This window comes from Malaclemys terrapin, chromosome 1 (genome assembly GCF_027887155.1).
Source record: "Malaclemys terrapin pileata isolate rMalTer1 chromosome 1, rMalTer1.hap1, whole genome shotgun sequence".
Classification (NCBI taxonomy): domain Eukaryota; kingdom Metazoa; phylum Chordata; order Testudines; family Emydidae; genus Malaclemys; species Malaclemys terrapin.
In genome coordinates, this window is record NC_071505.1 from 133,209,979 (window position 1) to 133,237,113 (window position 27,135).

A 27,135-nucleotide genomic window follows, 5' to 3' on the forward strand; every position below is an offset into this window, starting at 1 on the left:
CCCCCCCCCCCACGTTTCCAGTGTCACTTCTGAGCATAATGTTGTTGACGCACAATTTTATCACGAGTCTTATGTAATTTGGCATATTTATGAAAGACCCATGTCCTGAAGTGGTCTGATTACATGAAAAAAGCAGTGGACAAATAAAAAGAAATCAGAATTTATTATTTTTAAACTCTTAATTTTTGAGCCAATCTCATAATTTCTGGATTCTGATTTATATTTTTGAATGCTAAGGATAGACAATCAATCTTAAGCATGTAATTATTTTACGCACACCCTAAGCTAAATATTCAGAAGGTAAAGATCTCTTGCAGTCTCAAAAACATACTTGTATGTCTCATAACTAAGGCATCAATGATGGTGCGATGACCCATGATGCAGCTATGGTCAACTTCAGACTATGTCACATATCCTTGACGAGTGCCCACTGACTTATTTCAATGGCAGGCTACCAGCTCTCCACCTGACTGATGCCATCAAATGGCTGAGCACTCTGTGTATACGCTAATATATACGCCTGAGAAATGGTCACTTGGGAAAGCGGGGTGTGCAACTGTGCTCCTAGGCACCTGCTTGTGACTGTCTTGAGTTTTCACACATGCAACAACTTTGTCCATGAGCCAAGGAATGTTCATGCACAAACAAATGTTTATGCACATTCCAGAGTTTTGCACATAGGCATTTTGCATTAAGCACACACGAGTGGTGGGGGGGGGGGTCCGTTGCATATGAAAGCTAAACGTGTTTCCAGGGGCAAATGGGTTTCCACAAACATTAGTGAGCTGGTTTTCCCCAGGGTAAATGAGTAGTTTTTTCCTTAACGTGCAGGTGGGTGGTTTTTTCATACACCAAGGAGCGCTTCAGACTAACAGCCGTGTTAGTCTGTATCCGCAAAAAGAAGAACAGGAGTACTTGTGGCACCTTAGAGACTAACACATTTATTAGAGCATAAGCTTTCGTGGACTACAGCCCACTTCTTCGGATGCTTGCTACACACAGGGTGGTTTTGACAGTTGGCACAGGTGTGTGACCCCGGAGACTAGGCTTGGGCCTGCTGCCTTTGATAACCACCGAGCCCTCAGGCGTGACGTATAGCTGCAGCAGGAGCGGTTTCACCCCGCCCCCACGGCGGCGAACAACAGTTTCCACGCTCACAGCAGGCACCGTTTACTGCGGCAGCGGCGCAACCTCCGGCTGCCCGCTCTCGCTCTCCTCCTGGAGATTCTGCGCCTGCGCGGAAGCTCATCCAACCGGCGCGCGAGCGGCACGGAGAAGGAGACGTTTTATTGGTGGAGCGGCTTAAAGGGAACCTGTGACGTCAGGCAGCGTGGAAGCCAGTAGGCGAGCGAGCGGTGGCCGCCGCAGCGTAAGGAGGCGGGGGCAAGAAGCCGGTTGGAGGGAGCGCGCGCGGAGGCTGTTTCCTCACCGCATCATGGTCCGGTTCGCTTTGACCATCGTCCGGCAGTGAGTGGAGGGGGGCGGGGTGAGAGCGAGAGCCCGGACCCCAATCCGCCCCCCCCCGGCAGCGGCGGAGTCGGCTCCTGCTCCAGTGGCGACCCCCCCCCGGGGGTGCGAGGCTGGCCCGTGCTGGGGCCGCCCCCGCCGGCAGGTCCTAGGGCGCCGGCTCGGACGCTGGAGGGGCCGCGCCCCTCCCCTGGCAGGGCGGCTGCCCCCTCCCGCGCTAGCTTCGACGGAGCGAGGCCCCGCACGCGCCGGAGCCCGGGGGACAGGCTGCGGGGCGGGCACGGGCCGCTGGCGGGAGAAGGGGCCCGGGCCCGGAGCGGGGGCCGGAAGTTCTTCTTAGGCCCCGAGTCTGGCCATGAACCGCCTCCGCCCCTCAGCGCTGCGTCCTGCTGGCCGGTGTCTGGCGGGGCTCGTTGATGGGCTGCCTGCGGCGCCCTGCGAGAAGGGAACTTCCGGCCTCTTCCTCCGTCCCCCGGCAAAGCTGCGGCGCGGCCTGGGGCCTGGGGCAGGAGGCCACACAGCATTTGAGTGGGCAGAGCAAGGCTGGGAGTCCCAGGCATGCCCAGGGTGTGCGACTTGCTGTGAGGATGGAAATGGAGTCGTGTTCAGCACCTAAAACTTAGATCGCTCCAGCTGCGTCTCTCGGCAGGGCTGTGAAAAACCTTGCACTGTGGTTAGGGCAACCTGACCCCTGGTATAGGTGCGGCTAGGTCAATGGAAGAATTCGTCTGTTAACCCACCTACAGAAAATCCCCTTCCCACACTGCTGGGGGAATTCGGTGCCGAAAAATTAAGAATTCTGTGCAGAGTATTTTAAAATTCTGCAAATTTTATTTGTCAAAATAACACTATATAATCACATGGGTTTCAATTATTTTGATAAATTATTTCAAAATACCTGTCACCAAGTATGTCTGCCACAATAGAGACACACAAAAAGTTTCCCCCAAGAGTAGAGAGTTGAAGAAACCCCTATGATAACCCAGTTCCTGTTTCTCAGCCCCCTTACCCATAGAGCCCAACCCTGGGGCCTTCCCTGGCACAGACACTCCTCCCCCCAGCCCAGCCGCGGCCCCTCCCAGCCCAGACACTCTCATCCTCTACCCCCTAGGTCAGGCCTGCACAACATACGGCCCGCGGGGGCTCACTGTGCAGCCCGCAGGGGCTGAGTAGGTGGGCTCACTGTGTGGCCTGTGGGGGGGGTGAGTAGGCAGTGGCAGGGAGTGAGTCGACAAGCCGGGGGAGGGGGCCGAGGAGGCAAGCATCGAATCGGTGGCTGACCTGTTCTACTGATCTGGTCTGGCTCCCATCCCCTTTCCCAGGGCCAGCTCCAGGCACCAGCAAAACAAGCAAGTGCTTGGGGCAGCTTTCTGGCACTGGCCATCATAGGCGCCGACTCTGGGGCATGGGGAAAAAGTGCCCCTGCCACCCCAGCTTGCCTTCGCTCCGCCTGCTCCCCTGAGAGCGCCACCGCCACTCTGCTTCTCCCCCCTCCCTCCCAGGCTTGCCGCGTGCGAAACAGCTGTTTCATGCAGCAAGGCTGGGAGGGAGGACAAGCCGAGCAGCGGGGCGCTCGGGGGAGACGGAGGTGGTGGAGCAGAGGTGAGCTGGAGCGGGGAGTGGTTCCTCTTCCCCCCGTTTCTTTCTGCGCCCCCCTACGCTAGCTCACCTCCGCTCCGCCTGCTCCCCTGAACGCACCACTGTTCCACTTCTCCGCCCTCCCTCGCCTGAGAGGGAGGGGGGAGCAGGCGGAGAGGAGGTGAGCTAGGGTGGGAGGTCACGGGGGGCCCCGCAGGAAGCAATGGTGGGGGGGAAATGCGGCACACCAGGGGAGGAGGCAGGGCTGGGGATTTGGGGAAGAGGTTCAGAAGGGTTGGGGTTGCAGCGGGGCCGGGGGCAGAGGGGCATGGAAAAAAAAGGAGGGGAGGCCAAAAAATTTTTTTGCTTGGAGCGGCAAAAATCCTAGAGTCGGCCCTGCCCTCTCCAAGTGTTGCAGCTGTCTGGAGGTGCCTGCCTTCCACACCTTCCTCATTCACATCTCATTCATTCAACAGGGCAATTGATTACAAAGTGGGGGGGAAGATTTTATTCTACTTCTAGCAAAAAGACATTTTTCTTTTACCTTAATTATACTACCTTAGGGGCCCGCTATAACAAATTACCGAGGTTCAATACTGCTGTTTCGGTGGGGTGACGCTGGGGAAGGAGGGTTTGTTTCCACGGGGCAGGTGGCGCTAGGGGGGCGGAGGGGGTGTGTTTTGGCAGCACTGGGGGGGGGGGTTGTTTTTGTGGGACGGGTGGCGCGGTGTTGTTTTGGGGGGGCTGTGTGGCACTGGGGCGGGGTTGGCGGCTCTAGGGGGGTTTCGGCCCTCAGCTGTTTTCTTTGGAGTATTATGGCCCTCGCCACTTTACGAGTTGTGCAGGCCTGCCCTAGGTGCTAGCTGTGTCCTCTCTCTCCCTCCCCCCCCCCCCCCAAGACATTCACACCCCCTCCTCCACAGAGCCCAAAGATCCAGAGGAAGAAACTGCCTGATACTGGGTTTCCTGTGCACCGCTGCCTCCTTCCTTCAGGGTGTGCTGGGAACCCTCCAGTTCCTTCCCCCTTCTTTCCCCCCCTCCCCCCCACCTTGTCTTCTATTTGCGAGCTGGGCTCTGCCAGGTAAAGGGAGGGGCATCTGACATCTCTGCAGCCCATTTTGGGGGGGGACGTTAATTTCTGCAAAATTATGCAGTGGTGCAGAATTTCCCCAGGAATTCCCACCTGTGCCACTCTAGCAGTTGTAGTGTAGACGTATCCTGAGTTGCACCTTGCTAAGGTATTAGCTTTGCCTCACTAGTGTGAATGGATGTTCCCTCATCCCTTAGTTTCTGCAGTGGTCATTGTTCGCATCGTAATTACCTTTACAAAGATTCCCAGACATAATAGCTTTGGATGCATGCACTCTGTTTAAGATACCATTTGGTTTACCCATTCTTTCCCCTCCCTCCCCTTTATTTACAGGAAATACACATTTGATAATGTTCAATGACAATTTTGTAGCATCTCAGTGGACTCCTGGAAAGTGCCGGAAACCCAAAGTCCATGCTTCTGTGCTCTAAGGGTATCTGACCCTGAATCTGGCAATCTGCTCATATCTTTACATTTCAGCTAATGTCCAAACACTTTGCCCCTTTCTCTCTTCACCACTTTCTGAGGAGGGAATTCAAAATGGTTGATTTCTTCAGAGGAAACTATACAGAATTTATTTTCTGTCTGGGGATCAAGATGACTTTGAAGTCTCCTTTTGTACTATAAAGTGGTATTTTATTTAATTTCTGTCCTCAAATGATTTCTCTATGTTTAATAAACACTGAGTGGAGCTTCTTCTTTTGTGGATAAGCAAAATTTTGGAAACTTGATTCTTGCTGTTTCTGTAGCTGTCACATCCATTATTCAATGGAATGCTTCCAAGGACATGTTACTACTTTCAGTAACTATGTGCTGAAGGGTGGGCTGAAGATCCTACATGCTGACCTAAATGTGAGTAAGCTAGTAAGGATTTTAGGCCAACTACCCCTCCCTATTGGAAAACTAAAACTTTTTGGTTAATTATTTTAGGGACTTTTTGAATCACCTGATATTCTTATCTTAATATTGTTTGGAGGCAATTTCTATTTCTGGCCTTAACAATTACAGCTCTACTTTTGTCTTTGGTGGGGACAACTATTAACGAATTGAAAGCGTGATATTTCTTGTACTGTTGCTTGTTATGCTTTGTGCAAAGCTCAAATATGGACATGTGCAATACTGAGGTATTTGGGTGGATTCTTACCTTCCCACTGTTAGAGGTGGGATGTGAAAAATTACTTTACAGCTTCTGGTAGTTGTCATACAGTTATTAGGGAGCTTTTTGAATCCTACCCATCAGTGAACTGAAGGGAATGTTTTCAAACAGGAATTAATTCAGGGAAGTCCTTTGGCCTTGTTATACAGGAGGTGAGGCTTGATGATCACAGTGATCCCTTCTGGCCTTATAATCTCTGACTCTGAAGATAATGACATTTCATCTGTTCATGAGGTATAACTATTAATCCCCATAAAATCTAAACATGTTTTAGTGCTAGGGAAGTTTCCAGCTGTCTTGTGCTTCAAGGATAGGATTCTAATTTAAACTATATCTTTAGAGAAGCATATAGGTAATCCCCCCTCTCCATCTTTTTTTCCTTTCTAAATACCTGGGAAAGTGCATTATTTAAGAAATGTGAAGCTTACACTGAGAGGCACTTAAATCAGAAAATGACAAAATAAACATTTGTGCAAACCCCAATAGAGAGCTTTTATTCTCCAACTATAAGGTAACAATATAGCGACATAGCAGTGAAACAATTATCACTGTGTCTCTCTTAAACTGTATTCTGAGAGGCACCTTTTATCTCCTAGTTGAGACTTTTGTTCTTAAAATTAATTTATGGCTAAAGCATCTGTGCTCAAACTTTGCCCAGTTGAAGATGGCGGTGGCAACTTGCTGGGGTCTGAGAGCTATGTCTAATACCATAAAATTGAACATATTGTATATATGTCCCTATCTCTTTCATTAAGTCTTGAACTTTAACAAATATAGCAGGCATTTAAAATATAATAATTCTATAATAATGGACCCTTTCATCTACACAAATTTAGGTGCAGTTATTAGCTAACCCCTAAACTCCAGGCCAAAAGTAAGAAAAAATACATGCATTAAGGACAGAATGCCTGTTTAAAGATGTTACCTTCTCTGGCACTTTGCTAAATACTTATGCAAACTTTAGCCAATGTTGACATAAGTTTTTTGGAGTTCTTTCTTTTACAAACTACTCTGATTGAATCAAATGTGCATTATTTTATAATTCTGAAGAGTTTTGTTTTTGAGCTTTTCCTGATAACTTCTGTTTTATTCAGCACTGAAAACTTAACAAAAGTTGCTACAGAAGGGATTGAAATGCAGATGTCTGCCTTTCTGTATTTACAGCATATCAAGAATAAAATGTTGTGATACAGAAAGATGACATGCAGTGGTTTCATATAGCATTCATAAGATGTAGTAGTTTAGCCTATTAACTGTTTTGGAATTAAATCTAACATAATTCTTTGTTATAATAAATTTTGTGACACATCTGTGGTAACATTCTGGGAAATACTTGTTGATAATTTAGCATCTGGTAAATATTCTGTTAGAACTAAACATTTGAAATTATTCTTCTGTATTTTGGTAACCCATTAAGATAAAGACTGATTATATCAATGATTTTTGATGTTGCATAATGGGCACTGTTGCATGTGAGGCTAGTTAAGGCTATTTATAGACCGGCTTGGTTGGTCATAAGACCTACCTCTTGCCAAAAATACTCTGACTTGGCAGTGGCGGAGAGTTCATTTAGTAATAAGATAGTACTGTGGAATGTTAAAACAAGCACTGACATCACTGACTTCTTCAAAACATATAGCCTTTGCTTTTTCTTTCAGTCACAGTGGATCTCTGTGAAAAGACTTCTGTATAATATGAATAGTGTACTGTCTAGTGTGGGCATGTGTGTGGAGAAATCAAAATCAAATTTCACCTCCATACCCCTGATTCAGATGTTAAAAGGCTATTGTCAAACAAAATATTTGTAAATACTGGGGGGAAAGTAATCTTTGTTTACTTTGCATAATATGCTTGCACAATGCAACACAAATGCGGATTTTAATGATTTTCCTCTGGTTTGAATTATTCCTGTTTTAGTTTAAAAATCTAAATGCACGGATTTGGTGATCCAGCTGCAGTCTTCTCTTTTTGGTCAGTAGGAAAATACACCAGATTGAAACCACTGTTCTCTTTAGAAAATCTGAAATATTATGGTGGGATTTTCAAAAGTACTCTGCATTGGCCTGACTTTGCTCCCATGGACTTCAATGGGAACAGATTTAGGCTGATTTAGAGCATGTTTGAAAATCCCATCCTCACTGTCTACTTGGCAGTCTTATTGTATGTGCTCTTGTGGGGAGTTCTCACTGTCTTGTAGTATTGACCATATTTTATTAGAATGATTGTCTTGTGAATCAGATGCCCTCCTTTTTAGAATCGCATAAACTCTGTGGCAATTACAGCAGTTGTTCGTTATGGAAAGTGTTTATGTGCAATTTATTGAGGAGAAATAGCAAGCCTTATGTGACCAGCCATCTGTCCAGATCATTTTGAGAACCTCCTGTTATAGCATTGACAATAGTTCTTTGTTTGGAAAGTCAGCATTTTCTTTGGCCTTAATCCTGCAAATGAGGCATGTGTCATTTTACTCATGTGATTGGGTCCACTGAAGTCAATATACTTAAGTGGTGTTGTCGGGGGGGGGCTTTATTTGTACCTTTTGAATAAAGTCCGCTTTACATTGAAGTGATTCAAACTTCTGCTTCCATCTCTTTATTTAAGAACCATCCAGTGATCTCAGTAAAAATATAGAATTAGGAGAATGGAAAGACTTAATCTGTCCCTCTGCCAAAACAAGATTACCCATAAAATACTCAAAAGCATTGTCCAGTATATATTTAAGTGGTCAGAGCAGGATTCCTTCTGCTCCACTACCAGGAAAGTGTTGTTGATGGTATTTTAGGACTTGGAATAAGAGCATCCACACACTTGCTTCAAGTCCTTTTATTTTCCTTTCTATTTCTTTAATCCTATTTATGTCCCTCCACTTTTTGTACCCCTAAATTCTTTTCCTTCTTTGGTTTTCATACTTTCAAATTTATTGTTATGTTTTGTATAGGCTCATTTTCAAAGCATAGGAGTCTGATGAAAAAAATGGAGTGGTGTGCATTTTCCATAAAATCACTATTTTAGGATGGAGAGAGGAGGAAACTAAAATGTAGATAATGTTTTAATAGATAACTAAATAGTGCTGATTTTACTATGAAATTAAGCAACTACATTTACCTTGATTCCAAAGAAGCTTATTCTTAATGAACACTGAAGGAGTAATTGGAACTAATTAGTTTAAAAAGTTTCTGAAGTGTTACTGTGAGAGCTTTAAGCACATCTTACTGAAAGATATTGTACTTTACAGCAATGGTGTCCCCTTATTATAGTACTGAGCTGATACAGTGTTTACGTCTAGTATCTAAATGTTTTTAAATTTTGACTAACACTATTTTTAGACAAGGTGGTTGTTCTTTGTCTGAAATATTTCTATCTTACAGTGGAGAAACAAGATACAACAAAGACAAGATACTTCAAGGTTAGTGTCAATCCTGCTATGACCATTAGATTGTTAGAGATTAAATAATTACATATACCTCTGCAAGAGGGCAGCCTATGGTTAACTGAAATGTTAACAATATCAGGATGGATAAAAATGGATGACTTAAAAAAATTATTTAAATTAAGTACATGTTTCTTTTAAAAAATAAGCCTATTTGAAATTATGACACTACATATTAAGGCCTAAGCATAATTTAAACAATTTTAATATATACTAAATTTAAAAAAAAATACAAGCAGTATCTGTTTGAAGCCCAAGTTTTAAAGGAAGTCAAACCACTGAACTAGTGGAAGTAACTGTCTCAGCATCTGTAACAGTAGTCGTCTCTGTTGCAGGTGCAGTGAGAATATTTTCTTTTCTTTTTATTTCAGTTCAATTACTAACGGATTCCTTCAAAGCTGAGAAACTGTTTGGGAGTTGAAAAAAGGCAGAAAAGCTTGTTTTCCTCTCCCAGTCTATGAATAAAAATGAGGTGAGAGAGGATGAGCTCTCCTTGTTCTAAAGTTTTAAAGGGCATGGAGATCAGAAACAATCAGTTCAATTCACTAACTATAGATATGTCCTTTGTTTAATAAAATCATTTAGTTTCAAATGCAAAACATGTTTTGATCAACATATAAAATAAGTATCCAGCACGTTTAAGGTGGTTTAACTAAAACAAAAAGCTGTTTTTATGCATTTTTAATTGAATTTCAATTTGCACCCAAATGCAGGTTGAGGCGAATCATGCGTTAAAAAAGAATTAATCATCTAGTAAATGTCATTCACAATTTTCCAGCATAATAAAATGAATGTAAAAATTAAATTTATTTTAAGCCATGTAATTACTTAAATAAATGTTTATAGATACATTGTATCCTCCTGGTTAGCAAAAAGTACTAAAATTAATATAAAGACTATATTGAGTTGCAAATCAACATGTTCTAATGGTTGCTAATCAGTGAGACAATCTTAGGAAAATAAAGTAGAAATGCAAAACAAGATTAAAATCCTTGATTTGAATCAAGGTTTTGTGCTTGTTTTAAATCATGAATAAACTCAGATTTAAATCACACTGATTTAAATCAGTCAAACCTGATCAGTACATCCAAGTTAACTTGTCAGTTTATTTATACCAAATAATGTGTATGGTAAGAGACCTATCTTTTGGATTAGGATTGTGCCTTGATAATTTATACCAACTTTGAACTGTCAGAGTTCAATAGAGTTCATATGCCTCCAAAATGTCTAAGACTGTAATAGAGATGGTAACTTCCAGGACATTAGGTGATGTGGTCTCTCCAGGACCCAATTAAAAAGAAATTAACACATTGTTTTTTTTCTGCTTGAACATTCTGCTTTAGAATAATAGTAATGTGATTATAGGCAGAGCTGGAAGTAAGGATGCCCAATGCTTCCCATCATAAGAGTTGCTTATAACTCAGTTGCTTATAACTTTGCCAGACTTCAGCCATTCATGCTGAAATTTTCCATGCTAGGTGTCTGTCTCAGGCTAATTTTTTTTAAGAGTTTCTGGAGATATGACTATACCGTTCATCAGAAAGTTGATGGGGGGGAAAGCATTGTTTTGCTTATATTAAAAATTCTTATGACTGTTTGTTGAGAAGCTCTCTTACCTCCATGCTTTGGCGCGAGGGTTTGAAATTTGGTAAGGGAATTGAATTTTGACAGGGATGTGCATATTTGCCAAAATTGAGAGGGTTTTTTTCCCCCATGGCAACACCAAGTTATGAGCTTTTGTGAAAAAATCAGTTTGCACATGCTCAGAGACTTGTTAGCTTGGCAGCTAAATTCTTTGAAGATTCTAACTGTACTGAGCATACTGCAGCCCAGGGCTGAATGGGCTGAGCAAGACTCCTTGTAGTTGCTGCTTCTGACTGCTGTGGTGCCAGGCACTGAGAGCAGGAAAGCTCTTGTGCTGGGTGCTTCACCTGTAGGCATTCAGGCACAGTGAAGGAGGAAGCAGCCTGATGGGAATGCAGAAGCAACTAAATCCAGACAGTGCAAAGGATGTGATGGTGGAGAGAGTAGATTGAGGTAAGAAGCCTGGGAGGGGGGAAGTGACTGACTTCCTGAGATGAGATTTGGGGGGGTGGGGGCGGCACTTAGGAAGACTGGGATGAACTGAGCAAGGAGAGAGACTTGGATGAGGAGGTGGTGAGAACTGGGAGCTGCGGTGGAGAAGACTAGGATATGGAGTTTAGAAGGAGAGACTGGGACTAGGATGAGGAGCCCAGAAGGGTGAATGCTGGGACTGGCTAGCCAAGGAACTGTAGGGTTGGGGATGTTGAATAAAGATTGTGTAGTGACAGAGGCTGTTGTCGGTAGGACCCCTGCCTTGTTTGTTGCACAAGGTGGAAGGTGTATAGTGAATGAGGAGGGCAATTACGGCTAAGGCAGTTGCATGCTGCTCTGCAGAAGTGGATCCTGTCTCTGGTCAGAGTTCTTACGTGATATTAGATAAGTCACCTAAACGAAACTTTTCAGCAGTGGCCACTAACTTTGTGTTTCTGACTATCTGAATGCACAGCCTGAGACCCTGAGGTCTGATTTTTAGGAGTGCTGAGCACTCTCAGTTGCAACTGAATTCAATGGAAGTTGTGCTTTAAGCGTACAAAGAACTATATAATTGTAACAACTCTGGAAAAACCAGGCCCTAGACATCTTAAATTGGACACCCAAAATTAGTGGATACTTTTGATCTCTGTGCTTCGGTTCCACATCTGTAAAATGGGGATATAATATCCTGTTGCCTCACAGGAGTGTTGTGAAAATAAAATGTTTGTGAAACACTTAGATATGAGAAATGATCATTATAGAAAAACCCATGAGGAAATGAATAATTTTATAGAGAAGGGTTTGAATAGTGTACAGTAAATGTCACATGGAACTACATGTTGACCAAAGAGTACAAAACAAGCTATTCGACAGCTGCTTAGTGAGTACTGTTCATTCTGTGCACTCTGAGGAAGGGGTTTGGTGGGAAAAAATAGAGTAATTTCATGATCACATACTATCATAATGCATGAAAATAAGGGGAGCTGAATTAAGCTTGTGCAGGCAACCTTAATTCTGGCATTTCTTTACTTCTGAATGTTTTACTTTGAAGTAAAGCAACTATGAAGTTCTTCTAACATATCTTGTGGTATATAATGTAAATATAATTGTGACTATTCGTCAGATTCATATTCTTAGTAAGAACTTTATCTCAAGTTGCTCACAAAAATTTGCTGATGAGATGACTTTCATAGATATTTGATGGAAAAGAAGCAGCATACTAGTTGGGGCACTAATAGCACGTTGATTATCTCCAACTACATCTGTGCGTTGCTGTTTAGACTACCTCTTTTTACTGTTCACTAGTTTTAAATTGGATACTGGATATTATCACTTTGTTATTTGGTCCCACATGCAACTAAAGAGAATCTTTTAATATTTAAAACCTACAGCAGTGCCCATAACTAGGTTTTGCAGGATTCACTTCTAATCGATAGAGGTTGGTAAACATCCGTTTCGGCTGATACTGAAATCGATGGGGGAAAAAATTCCATTGGTGGTAGTTGGGGTGAGTGCATCTTCTCCTCCATATCTTGTGCCTGCAGGAATCTGGTGTCACTGGCCCTGCTGCAGTGCAGGGAGCCCGCTGCAGACCTGCTGTCACAGGAGCAAGAGACCGGGATCATGACAGCAGGGTTGCAGAGGGCTCCCTGTGTTGTGGCAGGGCCGGTGACACTGATCCCTGCAGGCACAAGGTGTGGGGAAGGCTCTGGTTCTGACAGGGCAGAGCAGAGACCCCTGGCCAGGGCTGAGAGGAGGAGGAGGAAGAGCCCTTGGCTGTGGGGAAGGCCACCTTGCTGCTGAATGGCTCCTGCCCAAGGACTGAGCCATTCAGTAGTGTTGTGGTCTCCCCCTCATACCCCTAGCTGGGGGTGTGTCTGCTCCACCAGGCCAGGACCACAGCCTCCACCTGCCCCTTGCACCTGTAGGGATCTGGTGTCACTGGACATGTGGAGAGCCCTTTGCAGCTCCACTCTCATGGCCTCACTCACTCACCAGCCAGGAGTGCAGGAGCTGTCCCTGGACAGGAACTGTTCAGCAGTTAGGTGGTCTCTCCTTCAGCCAGGGACTTGTCCTCCTCCTTGCAGCCCTGGCTGGGGGTGGGGTGAGGGTCTGCTCTGTTGGGCTAAGACTGCAGTCTCCTCCACACCTTATACCCTGATGTCTTGAGCCCCTCGGCTGCACAGAGAGCCCCTGCAGCTCCACTGTCAGCACCATCCTGTCCCCATCCTACTCCCACTTAACTTACTGCAACTGTAAAAATTAAAATCAAAATTGATAATTATCAAAATTGCAAAAAAATGAAAGTCATAAGCTCTCACTTGGCCAAATACAGGCATACAGATATTTAGAAACCAAATTGCAATCTCTTGTGGTCCTATTGTCTGTGTTGCCACTGAAGGCATAGTGAATGAAATCTTGGTGGATTTCTTTTGTGCGAGAACCACCTCTGCAGCATTGTTCTCCACTTATTCTGATCTGACAGGAAAGACACATACCCCCGGCCTCTGGACCCCAAATGCCATTTTCAGGTAAGAGTGTGGACCAGAGGAGGAGGAGATGAGGCTTGGGGTTGTTGGACAAGCCACTCCCCATGGCATCATAAATTCCCCCCCTTAGATCATTCTGGTCATCTTAACACACCTACTGGCTACCTTCCTCAGATATGGAACCTCCTCTTACTCCTGCTCTTCCTCAAGAGGGATTTCTGGTGTCAGAAGAGTGGGAGACAGCAGGGGAAATATAATGTATTTACAGAATACACACAGGAAAACAGAACTTTGAATAATCTTTTTTTAATGGTGTGGGGAGGAGGGTGGGGAGGTTGTCAAACTATCTTGGCTTTGTCTTGAGAACATTCTGGCCTAAACTTTTAAAAATAGCTACTGATTATGGATGTCAAGGGACTCGGATTCACTAGTCACTCTTGAAAAATCAGGCTTCTGCATACATGTTTTTTACTTTGATATATGTAAGCTAACTTTTTTGTTTTGTAATTGAAATACTGTACCAATAATCATTCAGTGTGTTCCTAGAGTTATTACTATTGTTTTTTCCCATTTAGTTTGCACGATGATTTAATTCTGAGTTTCACAGTAAAGGATAACGGGGCAGGGATTGTATTCATGTTTGCATGGCACTCCGATCCTGACTGGATTCGCTGAATGCTACAGCATTACATATAATTAATAATAAATTAATTAAAATTCAAATGTTAAATTGTCTGGGAAAATTTTATTTTTCAGGACAAGGTGTGGATGAGCCCCTTTCTGCAACTGGTTTCAGACAAGCAGATGCTGCTGGTGTATTTCTCAGTAATGTAAAGTTTACTCATGTCTTCTCAAGTGACCTCCTTCGAGCGAAGCAGGCAAGTACTTTTTCAGGCAATTGAAAGTAAATTTAAATCTCTGTATTTTGGGGTGCTGGGGCAAAATAGTGCAGTGGCAATTTTGAAGGAGGGGATAAGTTTGGAACTAAAATGTTTTATGTAAAAGGTGAGCTCTTCTCCAAAAAGTGAAGGCAGCTTAAAATAAACCACTGAGTTAACATACATCACCCATGACTTGCATCTTCAGTGCATGTTGTACATTAGGGGTCTAGGATATTTTTTCAATATACATAACCATGGAATGCTGTTACATAAGTTCCTCTCAGATAGTGGTGATAGGAGCTCAAGAGAATCTGGCTGTGATGATGGTGGATGTTTAAGGAAAATCTGTTTATAAGAAGACCAACAGTTGACATTGCCAATAGCAACCCATTATGTTTTTAATTAACTGAGAGACAGCATAAGCAAGAAGTCCAGGGGCAATGGCTGCCACCATGTAGGAACTTCTAAGAACATTTATTCTTAATTCTAAAAAATACTCTTAAGTGCTTACACTTAAAAACTACATCAGTTTTTTAGCTTAATAGTGACACTTCTATCTTTACTAAATATGGTTAATAAAGGATACTCAACACAATAACAAAATGGTGAAAGAGGAGAGGCTAGAAGCAGAAAACAGAAGGTTAAAAAAATACCTTCAAATTATCAGGTACTGTATATAAGACAGTAGGACCCAACAAAATTCATTTTTTAACTCTCTACAGGATTTAGTAGAGGTAGTATCCATAGCACCCTGCACAGATACAAAATTTATATCCACAGATATAAGTCAGTATCTACGGGAGCTGCAGGATTCTACCAGGAATCTCAGCGGCAAAAGCAGCAGCACGTCGGGCCGTCACTCCCAGGAGCCAGCACTCCGCGTCGGCAGCTGTCTGTGGTCGTGCTAATGTGTGCAAATGGCTCGCACACTCCCGGATAGGAGACAGACTGCTGCATGGAAGGGACTCCTGTCCGGGAGCATGCAAGCCGCTTGCACACACTAACGTAACCAGGAACAGCTGCCCTTGAGCCTGTTGCCTGCCCCAGTGAGTAGGGCTGAGGGATGGTACAGCCACGCTGGAGGAGCTGCCAACACAGGGTGCTGGCTCCTGGGAGCGGTGGCCTGGCATGCTGCTGCTTTCACCGCTGTGGTTCCTGGTAGAGCCCGTAGAGCTCAGTGGATACCGCTTTATATCCATGGATATCTGTGTCTGCGGATATAAATTTTGTGTCTGTGCAGGGCTCTAAGTATCCAAACCACTGCCAGGTATCTTTGAGAACTGTGGAGGATGGACTGAATTCCCAAGTGACTGGTAATATGCTATCATGCATTAATGCCTATTTAAGGAGGAAGAGAAGGGGGGACCTTTTTAGTCTAACAAGCTTAACTTTAATACCTGGTTGCTTCACAAGACCATATTTGTGCCCCTAGTGGAAAATAAAAATTGTAGATCCCACAAGTTAATCAAAAATGTAACATTAAACCAACTTAACTATTTTCTTTGAAGGAAATGGAATGGTATAGCTTAACTTTATTAACTTGTGTGATCTTGTTGTACATTACTAGGGCCCTACCAAATTCACGGCCATGAAAAACAGGTCATGGATGGTGAAATCTGGTCTTTTGTGTACTTTTATGCTATACTATACAGATTTCTTGGGGAGACCAGTATTTCTCAAACTGCGGATCCTGACCGAAAAGAGGGCTGCGGGGGGGTGTTGCATGATTATTGTAGGGGGGGTCGCAGTATTGCTGCCCTTACTTCTGTGGTGCCTTTAGAGCTGGGTGGCTGGAGAGTGGAGGCTGCTGGCCAGGTGCCCAGCTCTGAAGGCAGCACCCCGCCAGCAGCAGCACAGAGGTAAGGGTGGCCCCCCATAATAACCTTGCAATCCTCCCATAGATTCCTTTTGGGTCACGACCGCTACAGTTACAACACTGTGAAATTTCAGATTTAAATATCTGAAATCATGAAATTTATGGTTTTTTTTTTTTTTTTTTTTTTTTTTTTTTTAAATCTTATGACCCGAAATTGACCAAAATGGACGGTGAATTTGGTAGGTCCCTACACATTGCAGTTTCCTGGGGAATTTAGACAAATATTAACTAGGTGAAACTATGCTAAAAGATGACTACACAATTGGCTAAACATGGAGGTGTTTTTTGCCTTTAGTAAGTTGCAGGACTGAATGGGGTGCTCTGGGACCAGTATTAATAAGTATTTTCACAAACTACTTGAATAGCGAGAATACACTAATTATTGGGAGGAATTGCATATAATTTGGTGGACAGGGTTAAAATACAGGATAATTTTGTAATTTCTGTTTTTAAAGAGACTAGTGGGATAGATCAGATGACTCAGGAAGTGCAGATTTCATACAGAAATTCTATCTTTATTTCTTGCCTTAGTCTCTCCAGGAGACTTCCTGTGAATGAATCTGGCAAAGGCATATACCAGTCATGAAATGCTTTAAAATTGACAAATTAGTAATAATAGTAACTTTCGTCACTTAAGTTTGTCAACAGCACCAAAGATATTTACAAAGATCTCATGGGTATTGAAAAGCAGTGTTGAGACTCAGGCAAGGAAAATATCCCAGTTATTACATCTCAAACCACTTGCCGTATATACTCTATCATAAGCCAGTTCGTTTATAAGCCAACCCCCCCAAGATGGATAAGTAAAAATGGAAAAATTTTATAACTCATTCATAAGCTGACCCTATAATTCAGGGGTCGGCAAACTTTGGCTCCTGGGCCATCAGGATAAGCTGCTGGCGAGCCGAGATGGTTTGTTTACCTCGAGCGTCTGCAGGCGCGGAGATAAACCTAAATAAACAAAGTATCCCAGAGCGCCAGCTGCTTACCCTGACGGGCCAGGACAGCAACTGGTGGGGAAATTTTTTGCGGGGGAGAAGCTGGGAGTCAGGGGGGTAATCCCTGTGACCTCCCCAACACACACACATGACACCGACCCTAGCCCAGGACCCCCACACTCTCCCCATGCCTTCCCTTCCCACCTTATCTGGGGAGGGCCGCGGAGGATGTCTCTAACCTGGCTGGAGCTGCTCTGGCAGGCTGGGCAGCGCAGCCGCAGCCTGCTCCAGTGGGCCAGACCGGGCGGCGCGGCTGTAGCGTGTTCCAGCGGGCTGGGCCGGATGGCGGGGCCGTAGAGTGTTCCAGCGGGCTGAGCTGGGTGGCGCAGCGTGGCCACAGCCTGCTCTGGGGGGCAGGGCTGAGTGGCATGGCTGCAGCCTGCCAGCCCCGGAGCTGCAGCTGCTTCGGAGGCTGGGAGAAGAGCAGCGTGGCCAGAAGCAGATAGACTCTGGCCCCGCCTCTTCCCTTCTGGCTCTGCGGGTTGTGCTGCCTCTCCTTGCTCCCTCTGTTGGGGGGGGGGGGAGGCTGTGTCCCACCTCTCCCTCTCTGTACCCGTTCATAAGCTGACCCTTCTCTGTTGCTTCCCTTTTTTACTAAAAAAAATTCGGCTTATGAACCATTATATATGGTAATTGTGTCAGGAAAAATTTGAACAATCTTTTTTTTAAAAAATTTAATCTACCTAAGAATAATGTGTCTACCCAGAAGACCAGATTTTGAAGTATAACTAAGAGGGAAGAAAATTTAGGATATAGTTCGAGTTGTAAAAAGAAACTACTCTTTCAGATGTCCTCTTTGTAGGACTCATAGCTTAGTACATAATAAATGCTCCACATGAGCAATTTGGTATACAAGGTGTCTTCGGAGATTAAAGAACCAGAGTGTGGCCCTAAAAAGAACAGGAGTACTTGTGGCACCTTAGAGACTAACAAATTTATTAGAGCATAAGCTTTCGTGGACTACAGCCCACTTCTTCGGATGCATTACGGATACAGACTAACACGGCTGCTACTCTGAAATGTGGCCCTGTTGGTTTTGATTCCAGAGAAAGTAGTGTAGTAATTTAGAGGGGAGGTCGAAGATGCAATGTTGCAGAACTTGATTCTACCACCCTGTGCTTACCCTGTGGTTAAGTTGCATTGAGTAACACAGCAGTACTCTAAATGGTAAGAATGGGTGCAGAATCTGGTGCTTAATGATTACTCATTTGACAAAGGGCTGCATGGGAGCACATCAAGAGTACCTTCAGTATAATTTTTTTTTTACATGGGCTGGGCCTAATCTACAAGCCTTCTGTTTGAAGTTAAACTTTACCCTGAAATAGTTGAAATTATGCCTGCTTGTCTTCTGCCCTGCCCATACTATTTTATTTATCTATATCTATATAAAAAAAATAAATAAATAAATGGGAGCTGGAAGGGAGGATACAGAGGAAACAGCACACTCCAATCCAAACAGAACATATTCTGTATATTTGTATTTCTTACAGGTTTGTGACTATAGCCCAAATGTCATAGAAATCGTACATTTCAAACCATGTAATTCTAATTTCTTTCCCAGATTTACTAATGCTTTATTCTTCTGTATTCAGCCCATTAGTAACTCTTTCTGTGATATCCATTTGCATATAAATATAGATATGAAAAAGGATATAATAGACAAGGCTGGTGGTACCACTTATTGTTAAAGATGCATGACACTTCCCATTACAAGACTGTTCTCCGTTGCTTATAACTTTGGGCTGAAGTTTTCCATGCTGGTTGTCTGCCTCAAGCTGTTTTTTGAAGCTTTCAGCCAAAATGGCTCTGCTATTCGTGAGAACAAGACTGAGAAAAATATTTCTTTTGTCCATGTTGAGGGGGGATTCTGGTGACCTCTTTGTGGAGCTCTAGCACTCCTATCCTTTGAAATTTAGCAGGAGGTGGCCTTTGTCAGGGTGTGCCTATTGCCATCCTAGTGAAAATCTGCCCCAAATTTGGCCAAGTTATAAGCCTTTGAAAAATTGCAGTTCACGTACATCCTCAGAGACTTTGATTTTAGCAGCTGAAATTGCTGAAGAGTCCCTCCTCAGTCAGCATGCTCCATCCCCTCAGTTCGTACATCAGTCATGACTGCACATGTGCCATCCCTACGCAGTAACTGAACATGCTCCAGCCTTAGGGCTACAGGGGCAAAACTGGACTTTCCCTGCAATGGCTGCTCTGAGCTGTGGCAGGCCATGGTGGGACCAGGCACTGGAAGTGAGAGCAGGGAACCTTTTATCAGTGCCCGCACCCCCCCAACTTGCTGGCACCCAGGCAGCGTGGAGGAGGAAGCAGTCTGATTTAAATGTGAAGGAGACAAAAGCCAGATCATCGAGGAGGGAAAAAGTAGATTGGGACAAGAAGTCTTGTAAGACTGGAATTGAAGGGGGGCCAGAGAGAGAAATGTGGGACTATGAAGGAGGGGAGGCAAGGATTGAGCCAGTGGGGGAAGGAGAGGGACAGATTGGATGAGGAACTGGAAATGGGAGGTTGGGACTGAGAGCTGGTTGATGGACGGGAGTGAAACTGGATAGGCAGAGTCTGGGACTAGGAACTAGTCAGTGGGAGGGGAAGGAACATGGGCAGGGAGATGGGAGACATCTGACAAAGGACCTGGGTACAAGGGAAGAACTGAGCCAAGCTGGAAGTGGTGGGGGAAAGATTGAGAATTGGAAAGTGAGCCTGGGAGTGGAGGAGGGGATTGGGACAAGGAGACGGGGTGGGAAAGAGGCAGGTATGAGTTGGAGGCAACAGGCAGAAGTCTGTGTCCACGAGAGCACATTCCCTATCTGAGTCTGAAATTAAACCCAACATTCTTGAGTCTCTCCATTTCTCTGCTGCCAGCAGTTATCTGTGAAACACAGACAGTGTGTCTTATACCCCCTAGGGATGGTCCACACAGTGGATGACAATCTATTACTATCAGTTATGCAGTTAACTCAGATGGCAGCAGCCTGTGTGGTGGGTCTGAAGGTTCCAACCCTGCTGATGAATAATGTAGATATCAATATGCCACATGATGGAATTTGTTTTTTCAGATTTTGGTTTTTTTTTTAAACCTAGGAAACTAATGTTATATATTCTCTTATACTCTCACTGCTAAAGTCAAACACTCAAAAATTAGGAAATGCCAGAATTAAGGCTACCTTTGCAACCCTAATCTGGCTCCCTTGTGCATGTGCATTATGATAGTCTTTAATTACATAATCACATACTGTGTATTCCACAGAACCCCACCTCATTTGGTGCACAATGCAGGATAGGCCTGATTAGAAGGTGTGTCCTGAATGAGGCATGGGATTTCAGGAAGAGAAGAGTGTCTCGTGGTCCAGGCAGTTGAATACTTCCCTAGAGAAGTGGATTCCATCCCTACTTCTGCCACAGAGTACCTATGTGATGCTAATCAAATAATTTAAGCCAAACTTTTTGTTGGTGATTGCTAATTGCTTGTTCCTCATCTCCTGAATTGAGGGCCTCGGGTCTGATTTGCTGGAGTGCTGATCGCTCTCAGCTGCAACTGAATTCAGTGGTAAAAATGGGGATAAAACTACCCCCTCATCTTGCAGGTTTTGTTAAAATAAATGTTTGTGAAGTATTCAGGTATTGTAGAGATGAGTGCCATGGAAAAGCCCATGAGGAAATTAATAATTGTCTTCAGAGCAGGGCATGAATAATGTGCAGTAAATAAGGCATGGGCCACATATTGAACAATCATGAAACAATATTGAATAGTTGCTTATTAGTGAACACTGTCCATACTATGCACTGAATGAAGAGGGGGGTCCCATGGGAAAAAATGCAATCATGTAATTAAAGACTGTTGCATAATGCAGATGCACAGGCAGCCTTAATTCGGGCATTTTTTAACTTCTGAGAGCTTAACGTTGTAATCTTAATATATTGGTTAGGTCATGTGTAATGTTTGCTTTGCTTGGTACATCACAACTTAGTATCATAAGCATCTACTGCTGTGTGGCGGAACCTGTCTAAATCACTTAACCACCTCCTTCCTAACAATTAATTGCCCCCCGCCCTTTTTTTTCCTGAGGAACCTTTTAACATCCAAAAATGGTATTTTTATATGACTTTGTCCATTTATTTTTTCAGACTGCATCCACAATTATAGGAAAGAATAAGTTTTGCAAAGATATTGTAATACAGTATGATGCAAGACTTCGAGAGAGGGTAAGTGCCAAGTTACTAGTTCCTGTCTTAAAATTGAATAATTTGTAAATGTAACTTACCACTTATGATACAAATATTTTAAATTTCTCATTTATCTGAATGCTTAGGTAGCTTGGTAATTCATCCTTCGTAATTATGAAAGTTGCAATTCTGCCATTAGGTATACGAAGGCTTTCATTTGCTTCAGTGCTTTCTGCAGTCATAATAGGCAGAATTTGACTTTAAGTCTAACATATATAATCACCTGCAGACTCTTTTACTTACCCAATTAATCTTTATTATTTTTTTTTTTGTCCACACAAATGCATAATTGTACCTCTTGTATGAGTTTAACTATAACTTGAATTGAATAAACTGAATCTGGGGCATGTTTTAACCTAGGTTATGGCTGTTATAGTGTTAACAGGAAGTGTACTCAAGTTGCTATAGTACTGGTATTTTCAGCTTAATTTTAAATGAAAGGAGACACTACCCAAAAAAAAAAAAAAAGATAGCAAACTGCCAAAGGTAACCCTGTTAAAAGAAGGAAAAAGTTGTAGCATTTTCTCACTTCCCCCTCTCTTTCTTGAAGAATCAGGAAGGCTTTTGTTCCCTAAATGGCTGCAATGTAGTCATGTTCCGGAGGCTGCATTCTTCAAATATACAATACACATACTAGTTGTTCTGGTGATAAGCCCTACTGGAGAGAAGGGATGAGAGGAAAGAGGAAAATTTAAAAGATTTTTTTTTTTTTAAAGGGTTTTGTAAAATGTCTTCCTTTTCAGAAGTTTCAGAGCCCTGATTTCTTTGCTTTTGTGAATTCTTTCATGGACAATTTTGAGCATTTGTTTCATCTGAAGAGAGTAAGATATTGAGGTACCTTTTGTTGCTAGCAAACAACGTCAATTCTGAGTACAGGAATTAATTAGAGAAGAGCTGTTATAGTAAGTAATGGAGATTTGCTTGTTCACTGTATGGATATTGAAATCACTGTAGTGATTATGTAAGTAGAGTGCAGGGATTTGTATAACTGAGGGAAGGATTATATACTTGTGCATTTTTTTAAACTGTATAGCGTCCACTGCCTGTTTTCTCAAAATAGTAAGCAGTATTACAGCAATTTCCCCATCATTGTGCCTCGTAACATAGAACTAAACCTGTCTTTCACTTGAATATATTATCTGTTCTCACTTACTGTGATGTCGTGTGGGGATGTGGTGGTGTTGCATTCCACCTTAGGGGTGGATGAATTGATTCCTGTATTGTTTGTAAAGATCTTCAGGATGAAAGATGCTCTATAAATATAAGGTGTATAATACAATATGTATTATAAACTGAATGTCTATATGTAACATCCACTTAAAAATGATAAAGATGACTTTTACAATGTGGCGTTTGGTCTGTTTCACTGTGAAACCGGGGTGGTGGTGGTGGTGGGGGGGATGTGCTTTTGGGGTTCTATCGGCATTTTCTCATGTGAATTTAGCATTTGAGACTTATATAATCTCAGCCAAATCATTATAATTAACACATGGTTACAAGTTCTTAGGGTCCGAGAACTAAAAATATATATTACAGTACTTATTTTTCCTATCTTAAAAAAAACCTAACCCAAACTAACCTGCCCATATCTCTGAAATATAGCCTTTTTTTTTGGATGTTCCAAGAGTATTTTTAACAGCTAGAGTGCTCATATTTAGAAAAATCCCAATAACCAGTTTTCCAAATTGATTTTTATTCTGTGAATTATGGGAGAGATTTCAAAGGCACAGAGGACAGTTGGGTGACCATTTCCCATTTGTACTTTTGAAAATGTCTCTGTATGTTGAGTATCACTTAGCTACAGCAGAATCCCAATGCTTTCTGTTTGGACTTTGGATGTTTTACATTACGAACAGTCATTACATAGGTCATTATAACCTTTACTGGGATTTTGTACCAAGAATGATAGAAAAATTCTGGCACATAGATCAAGAACAGCCCAAGATAAATATCAGATAGCTGTTGATGTTTGAAACATTCACTCTTTCATTAAATTAGAAATGCATGATTACTTTAAAATGACTTATTTGGAAAAACTAACAGTAAATGAAATAGCACAAATACAGACCTCTTCAGACATTTGGTGTGGAGTGAAAGTGCTGTTCAACCTATTGTCTATGTTAAAAGGGAAACAGGAACTGAATCTTTAAATGAAGTTTGAGTTTGAATTTGTATGACTGAATTTTTCTTAATATTTAGTAAATCCTTTTCTATAAATGGTCTTTTCTAGAAATATGGGATTGCTGAAGGAAGACCATTGAGTGACCTAAAGGCAATGGCAAAGGCTGCTGGAGAGCAATGTCCTTCGTTTACACCATCTGGAGGAGAAACTCTAGATGAGGTATGGTATTACCACTTGTTTGTTCAGGCCCCATTTTCCATGTTACCTTACACATTTCCTTTATACTAGTGCAGACACCTCTGTATTGTTAATGAAAGAATGCTATTCTTACTCCCGGGGGAATTCTGTGCCACTGAGAATGCGTAGAATTTATGTTGCCCGCTGATTTCTGTGCTTCCCCGCAGAAAAATGGCTTTCTGACAGGGAAGCCACAAGAACGGTCATGCGACCCTCCCCAGCAGTATGTTTTGGGTGCCCAGAGCAGCCAGCAGAGAGGTAAATCACTGTGGGGCAGGAGATGGGACTGGGGAAGACCCGGCTGGTGATTCCTACCCTGCGTTGAGCTCATCTGCTAGCCTGGGCTGGGCTGGGCCGGGGAGGATGGGACTTCCTCTTCCCCTTGCATGGCATCCGAGGCCGAGTCAGACCCACCTTCAGATTTCTTCCCTGGCTGTAGGAAGCGCCACAAACTTCCTGCACCCATCGCTCCTTAGCTGCAGGAGGAGGGATCACTGTACGGGGAGCTGCTCCCCCATCTGCCCTACTCCCATGCATCCAGATCCCCTCATACCCAGACCCTCCTGCCGAGCCTCACTCCCTGCACTGAGATCCCCCAAATGAGCCCCACAACCCTGACAAGCCACCCGCACCCAGATCCCCACCCTACTGAGCCCCACTCCCCTAGCATCTGCCCCCCCCCACTAACGGCCTCCCTGCTGAGCCCCAACCACCTTCACCCCCTGCAGAGTCCCATTACCATTGCACCCAGAACCCCCCCAACAAGCCCTTGTGCATCCAGATCCCCCCACACCCAGATCCCCCACTGAGCCACCCGCACCCAGATTGCCCCACACAGAACCCTCTCACCCCACACCTGGATCACCCCACACTAAGCCCCTCTACATTTGGATCCTGCTTTGCCGAGCCTTCCTCCCACACCTGGTACACCTGGCATTGAGGGGCATGGCCCTGGGGTGTTTCCGGGGCAGGCCCGGTCCTTATACTGTGTCAGGTTTGGGTGCAGCCTCCCTCCAGAGTCCATGTCCCCTGGAGGGAGGGTGGGGGGAGTTGCACAGTCATCTCCCACCTCTGTGCAGCCAGTGGCCTGTGCTCCCCAATGCCATGTTGGATCCTCCACATTTATTTGACAAATAAAATTTGCAGAATTTTAAAATATTGTGCACAAATTTTAATTCTTTTGGCGAAGAATGCCCTCAGGAGTAAATTATTCTATTGCAGGCTTAGCTCAACCAGAGGTGTCTTTTGTAAGTTCCATTCTGCAGTGTTCCCTTTTAATAGAATGGATTTAAATATTGCCCTTCTATTCTCCTTTAGTCTTGATATGTTTATTTGGAATCATCATGCTGATACCTGTCAGTTGGCTACATGTGAATTTACGAAGCTTTGTGTCCCAAGTGATCAGCACAGAAACCTGTTGAGCTCAAAGTTGACTTTGGGTTTGGTACCTTTAGTGTGTATGCACTGCGGTTGGGTTTGTGTTTTTGATCCTGTTTTCTATCCTATTCAATCGGGGGTTGCATCATCCTGAAATCATCATCCAACCTGAAACAACTAGACCTGATGGCAATGGCAACTGATTTGGGATTTTTTCCTCTAAATCTAAAATTAGCCCATTGATAGCTTTATGATAAATCAGTCTTATCTTAATGAAAATGAGAAATTACCTTCACCGTCAGCCTCCTTGGATTTAGAGGATTGAGAACTAATAATCGTCTCCACGTTTAGTACTTTGACCTGCTACTGTAATTGCCATGTGGAAACTCGTTTGCCTTTCTCTGATACAGCTACTTAAGTTTTCTAGTCAGTCTTTGTGGGTTACGTAACTTGTATGTGTTGTAGAACAATTGACAGTGAAATTATAAAGCCAGTAAAAAGCAACCAGTAAATTCACCGGTCAGAGTTATTGCAGTCATCACAAATATATTCTTTTTTTCCTAACACTTTAGGTAAGGGCACGTGCAAAGAATTTCTTTGAATTTCTGTGCCAACTTTCTATTGAAGAAGAGTGTCAGAAAGAACAAGCTGTTCTGGGTATGGCAGGCAATGGCTTGGAAACATTGGAAGGAAAACCAGTTTTCCCTTTGAGAAACCACTGCTGTGGACTTGAACTTAATTCTGATACTGACAAAGATACAAAAATGTTAAATCCCAATATATTGGTGGTGAGTCATGGGGCATACATGAGAAACTGGTTTGGTTATTTTGTTTTGGATCTAAAGTGCACTTTACCATCAGCTTTAAAAAAGTCTCAGTTATCTTCTGTGAGCCCTAATACTGGAGTGAGTCACTTCATTATAAACCTTGGAAATGGAGATGTGATTAAACCTGAAATCAGTTGTATTTGTCTTAATCGAGACGATCATTTAGCAGATGTGAATACTGAAAATCTGTAGCTCAGACAATTAAAACGTTAGCAATATTAAATGTATTATATAGCATTTTTAGTCTTAAGTTATTTAAGCATGAGAAATAATTCATTTTAAAAAATACCCTTAATTAGCAAATAAGTCTTGACTAAGTTCATGTTATATTTGGAAAATTGGTCTTAATAGTTAGTTGGGTTGACTTGAATTCAGTTATTGGCACTATACTGTAAGATTCTGAAGAATTGTAATAATCTGTTTTACAATAATTTACACAATATAGATGACCTTAGTGCTCTAAAACATATTCTTTATGAACAGGAACTTAAAGATATTACTATCAGGACTCCTGGATATCTGTTGCTGTAGTGTGTATTTTTTACCATTCTACCAAAAATGTTATGCATATCATCAGCTGTTTTCAAAAAGTATTACATGACAAAAAGTTTAGAAATACTGTAACTGAGGAAGTTAATTTTTTCTCCAACCTACTGTGCTGTAACTTTATATATTTAAGTTGTTTTTATAAATGTAAATGTGTTCCTATTTTAATGTAATAGTATAACCTAGTAGAGGGAGCATCGTCTAGTGGGAAGAGCATGGAACCGTAGGTGTTTGAGGAAGACCTGGATCTGCCGCTGACTAGCTGTGAGACCCTGGGCAAGTCTCTTAATCTCGCCATGCCTCAGTTTTCCCATCTGCAAAAATGGGGACAATGAAACTTACCTCACAGGTGTGTTGTGAGGATTCAGGTTATTAAAACATTTTTGAGATCCTCTCCTGTAAATCCTTGTACAAATGCAAAATGTTGATTGTTTAGAACTCTTAGTAGGGTGTGGAGCGCTAACTTGCGCATTTCCAAAATTATGACTTCTGTCCTGAAAAGGAATTCTTGCACATGGAACATTGTGTCCAGCTAGAGTCCCAATGATTTAAATGGGACTCTCATGAGTGGTTACATTTGCAGGGTCTAGGCTGCTGTAAGCACTCAATGAGTGCTTATGGTTACTAGTAATACTGTATGTTCTTCCACCTTTGGGGTGCCTTTAGTATTTGCATGTATGAGCGCACATGTAATGACCTCTATATATGTTGTAGTAAAACTATTCTCGCAATTTGCATATCTTAAAAGATTGTAAATAAAATCATTAAAGCCC

At 43.1% G+C, this 27,135-nt stretch overlaps 1 protein-coding gene across 2 annotated transcripts; it reads left to right on the plus strand.

The window, feature by feature from the left end:
• Positions 1-1,410: 1,410 nt before the first annotated feature.
• TIGAR (TP53 induced glycolysis regulatory phosphatase) lies at positions 1,411-27,135 on the plus strand. 2 transcript variants are annotated; one of them, XM_054039245.1, is made up of 7 exons: positions 4,858-4,987; positions 5,403-5,443; positions 8,660-8,697; positions 14,025-14,146; positions 21,155-21,232; positions 23,484-23,594; positions 25,562-27,135. In XM_054039245.1, the coding sequence occupies exons 1-7, from the start codon at positions 4,904-4,906 to the stop codon at positions 26,006-26,008; spliced, it is 921 nt and encodes a 306-aa protein (XP_053895220.1). In that variant the 5' UTR covers positions 4,858-4,903; the 3' UTR covers positions 26,009-27,135. The 2 variants fall into 2 exon arrangements, with proteins under 2 accessions (XP_053895209.1, XP_053895220.1); XM_054039234.1 differs by lacking the exons at positions 4,858-4,987; positions 5,403-5,443 and adding an exon at positions 1,411-1,467.

What these genes read in the sequence shown, in the direction of transcription:
- TIGAR (XM_054039245.1), top strand. Translation starts at nt 4,904, where the DNA reads ATGGAATGCTTCCAAGGACATGTTACTACTTTCAGTAACTATGTGCTG. An exon ending in CAAAGACAAGATACTTCAAG is followed by an intron (nt 8,698 to 14,024) that starts GTTAGTGTCAAT and finishes TTTATTTTTCAG; the next exon opens with GACAAGGTGTGGATGAGCCC. An exon ending in GAGGAGAAACTCTAGATGAG is followed by an intron (nt 23,595 to 25,561) that starts GTATGGTATTAC and finishes CTAACACTTTAG; the next exon opens with GTAAGGGCACGTGCAAAGAA.